Source organism: Chaetura pelagica, unplaced genomic scaffold (genome assembly GCF_000747805.2).
Source record: "Chaetura pelagica isolate M959 unplaced genomic scaffold, ChaPel_1.0 scaffold2, whole genome shotgun sequence".
In the NCBI taxonomy this organism is placed as follows: Eukaryota; Metazoa; Chordata; class Aves; order Apodiformes; family Apodidae; genus Chaetura; species Chaetura pelagica.
The window spans coordinates 141,011-145,348 of record NW_009952796.1 but is presented as its reverse complement, the minus strand read 5'-3'; the positions used below and the strand labels follow the sequence as shown (position 1 = coordinate 145,348).

Below are 4,338 nucleotides of genomic sequence, written 5' to 3'. Positions count from 1 at the left end.
TCCTGCTGCAGCATCATGTGCTCAAAAAGGATCTGTGGAATCTCATCCAAAGCAGCAGCAGAACCCATCTAGCCCACATTTTATGGCTCTCTGGACAGGTTACCTGGCACCTCACATGGGAATAAACAGCAAGCAAAACGAAATGCTGTGGTCAAAGTTCATAGTAATCTGGATGGGAAAGTGCTTCTAATCTGACCTCTGTAGTACCTACAGAAATGAACTTTGCCTCTCAAATAATTCCAAGCAGCTTCCTGACCTATCTCAACACCACATTTCCCACTTTTCCTCATGCTTCAGCACCTGTACAAGGGCTGACTACATCTTACCTGTGTCAGTAATGATTTTAAAGGCTGTATTGGTCTGCATTTCCAACACATCATGATCAGGATGCTGAGCTACTTCTAGATCACAGATATTATCTACAACATTAATTTTTGTATTTTTGTGCATCTTGCACAACTAGAACAATTGCTCCTGTTTGCCTGCAAGACTCCCACACAGCTTTTTTTAAAGACCCAGTACTACAGTGCAAGATAGGCAAAGTGGCTGACTTGCCACCTGTGGGGTGAAAGAAACTCTGCCTAGCATTAGGACACTATCTAGGAACTGCACTAGTGCAATTCTCTTCCTTTTAGTGATACCTGATGCATAATTACCAGCAAAATTTCACTGTAGGTTTTTGGGTGTACAAACAAATATACCATAAAAACAGCTCAGATTTTAAAAAAGTCACAATGAAGAGTTCAGTTGTTTTTAAAGGGCACTCAAAACTAATTGCAGCTCTGTAGAAGACTAGCAGATGTATCAATGGTTGTACAGGTAAGGAAGCTGTAAACCACAAAACAAGCTTTTGGCTTACAAAAGCCCCAATTAAATGGTTTCAGTTTTGTCTCTTAGAAGTAGGATGAAAAGTTTTCATCAGCAGAGATCTTTGCTAATTTGCAATTTCCTAGGTCTTATCAAATAGCCTAAATTATTTGAAAATAATGAGAAAGTTCCAAAACACTGTATTCATGTGACAAGCTTGGTTTACCACTCCCCTCAGCTGAAATTATTGACTAAAAATTTTCCCCCAAATAAACAAATACTGTGGCAGTTTTGAAAAGCAGATGTTGCCACATCACACCTATTGTTTCCCAGGACAACACATTTCCAGAAAACAAACCTTAGTGAAGTCTGAAGGACACCAAGCAATGGACGTAACTTCTTGGGAGTGGCCAAGGAGTGTCCATGGAGGAAGGCTGGGCTCAGTCACCTTAAAAATTCCATAGAAAAACAAGTATACAATCAGAAGCCCCACAGTCTAATATATTTCACTACAAAAAGATCCCACAGTCTACTTGTGAAGCATGTGAATACTTTATTTCGTATGAGATGGATAAATCAACTGCTCTCAGAGTGTCATCATGAGGCAACAACTGATGGAGCCCTAAGAATCAGTTTATGTTTCATTTCTGGAGGTGAAGCAGCTGGTCAGCACCAAGATGTACTGACTTGCCTGGAAACAGTTGTGCAATTCCTGCTACACACAGACAGGATTTCTGCCTCCAGAGCTGTCAGCCCAAAACACTACACAAGAATTTTTCTATATCAAATACTTCTACCTGTTCTAGGTAAGATGTTTAAAGGTTTGAGAAGTTCATACCCTGAATCAGAACAGGCAGATAATAACCTGCTGCCTTTTTACAAATGCCCCAATAACATGTCAGTCATTTATTGAAAAAAAATAATCTCCCACAAATAAAATTCTACAGATGAACCTTCAGAACTGGCTTCAGAACTGACATTTGCTCAACTGCCAAGTGGCTGTACCTCCTCTGACCAACCAGCTGGAGCAGAGACCCTCTTAAGAGTCCATAAAAAAGCTTCCTAATTCACTTTTGCTCATTATACCGATCTCCATTTCTCTTACGCCCTTCATAAAAATGTTTCTCCTGTTCTACAGTATTGCTATTAATCTTTGATTATAACTCATGGAAGTGACAGATGCAGCTGAAGCTGGCATTAAGTGGCCTGAGGAAGAAAACACACACACACACACGCACACAGAGATTATAGCCAACTTTTGCATGCTTGGAGCAATCAATGCTTTCTGGAACTATGAGTCACTGTTATGGATGTGACATTACAAGGGGGATTTATCAAGGGGATTTGCATAAATGACTAAGTGAATGAACAGATCCTTTAGTGTGTGAGCAAAGGAGTAGACATTACATACAGATTTCAAAGGAAGATGCGAGACATTGGAGAAAGCTTCTGATTTACCCACAAGTTTTTCTCTTGTGGCTCACCTCATCCAACAGTCTGCAAAACCACAACTGAATAGCCAGCTTCAGATCTTAATACAATGTTCTGATACAAACAGGTTCATCTAACAGGCTGCCCTTTTTTTTTTTCTTTTTCCTGGCATAGCAAAGGCAATCACTTGACTAAATATCCACTAAATGCCTTGGTCAGAGTATTCCCTTCTCTGCCAAAACATGTAATACCATGGAAACTAAATCCCTATTTAGGGAATAAATAACAGGAGATCTTGGTGCAGATAACACCTTTGTTTACATTAAATAATGGTCTTGCTATACACACATGACAGACACAATAGCAGTCTAGAAGGAATTGCTGAAAAGAAAGCAGAGGTAGGTAATTACTCTTGCTGAGACACACTGCTTTTACACTGTACTAGTGTAAATTAAACTAAGTTATATTATGGTGAACTAAAGGAGGATGCACAGTTATAGCTGCGTCCACTGCGTTTGGCAGAAGACAGCTGGTCAGTCTGCGCATGTTAAGTCAGGATTAGCCACTGTCCATTGCCTGATTTGACAGGATATTGGTGGGGAAGTTAGAGCTATTGTGGAAAGGTTAAAATGAGAAACCTAGGAAATGAGACTTTCTTAGTTACTCTACTCACTGAAACAGCTGTTATATCCATCTTCAAGATTCAGCAGAAAATGGCTTAATATAGGTTTACGCACCACAAAATACAGAAGCACTTACATTCCAATGCTAGGACCAAAGGGTAACTTAATCTGGTCACCACAGAGTGGTGGGTACCAGAGGATTCAAAGGACAATGGAACTATGGAAGTATATGTCTATAAAAGGGGGTTGTTTGTTTTTTTTTTTATTACCAGGAATGTAGCTCAGCTAGGTACCATCTCTGTAGAGAGAAACCTCTCTGCTCACACAACTTGAAACTGCTGCAAAAATTTCTGAGATAAATAATCTGGGTGGACAAGATCTTGCTCTGTCTGCCATTCCTCTCTAGATATGGAAAGCTAGTGCTCTTCCTTAAGTTCTTTCCAATGTTACCTGATGACTGCTCATGCAATATTTAACCTTTTTTTTTTTCCCACAGCATAGTAAGTCCTCATCCCAGGAAAAGATACGTATGCTTCAGAGTCAGTAAAATGTGCCAACATTTAAGACAAATTAAGAAGCTGCTGAGCATGACATATCTCAAAAGAGACAGTTTAGTTGGAAGTCCCACTTTCTAAAAAGACTATGGGGTTAAAAATTAAAGTAATCATCTGATGATTTATTTAATAAATATGGAATATGATCTGTCACTCACATGTGACAGCAACAGAAACTTGTACAGGAATGCATTTTGAATGTGCTTAAATGCTTAAACTTTGAGATGTAATGACATCCTTGAATGCTCTCAGGCCAGTCCCAGCCTGTGTTCCAAGACAGCGTCAAACCACGTGAATATGGGATACACAACCCAAGTGTGCACAGGTATTTCTGCTGAACTCACACAGAACATGAGGAAGGTGAAAGTTACACCACTTGACATGGGAGTAGCCATGCTACTGCACTTCTGCTACCTCTGAGTAAGCAATCTAGCTGCTTGCAAATGTTCTCCAAATCAAAGCGAATACATGGTCAAACCACAGTCACAGCAGGCTGGCCTTCTGCTCTCACAGGTTTATATTTTCCCTTCCAACTCATTGTGGAATGAGTAAACCAGTCAGCGTTCCTTAAAAATTACCCCAAACCTGAAAGAAAGAGTCACTTGTAGCTTATGTCTATTCTACTTCAGATAAGCTGTCCACGTATCTGTTCCCACATTGCTCTCATGTATGGAGAGCAGAACTTGAAGCATGCCTTTTTCTGAGGTCCCTGCTATTAACTTGGTGACATTTGCATTTCCTACATGTCAGCACAAGATGCCAAGTGGCGAAGCCTCTCAGCTGTCAGATGGTGCTTTGGAATTTTGCTGAAGGCCTTGGCTGAGCCCTTGCAGTAATACAAAGGCTTTAACTACTGTAAATGAAGCATAAGAAAAAGCTATGTCTGAAGCAAGAGCTGGGAAAGGAGAAATGGGGAGAAAGAG

General features: G+C 40.2%; 1 protein-coding gene across 1 annotated transcript in view; it reads right to left on the bottom strand.

Annotated features, from left to right (window-relative positions):
• Positions 1 to 4,338, bottom strand: part of DTL (denticleless E3 ubiquitin protein ligase homolog (Drosophila)) — a 17,722-nt gene that overhangs the window by 5,635 nt on the left and 7,749 nt on the right. Inside the window, exon 10 of the mRNA XM_009994791.1 lies at positions 1,166 to 1,255. Within this exon, the coding sequence (XP_009993093.1) occupies positions 1,166 to 1,255 (90 nt within the window). The remainder of the gene's footprint in view (positions 1 to 1,165; positions 1,256 to 4,338) is intronic.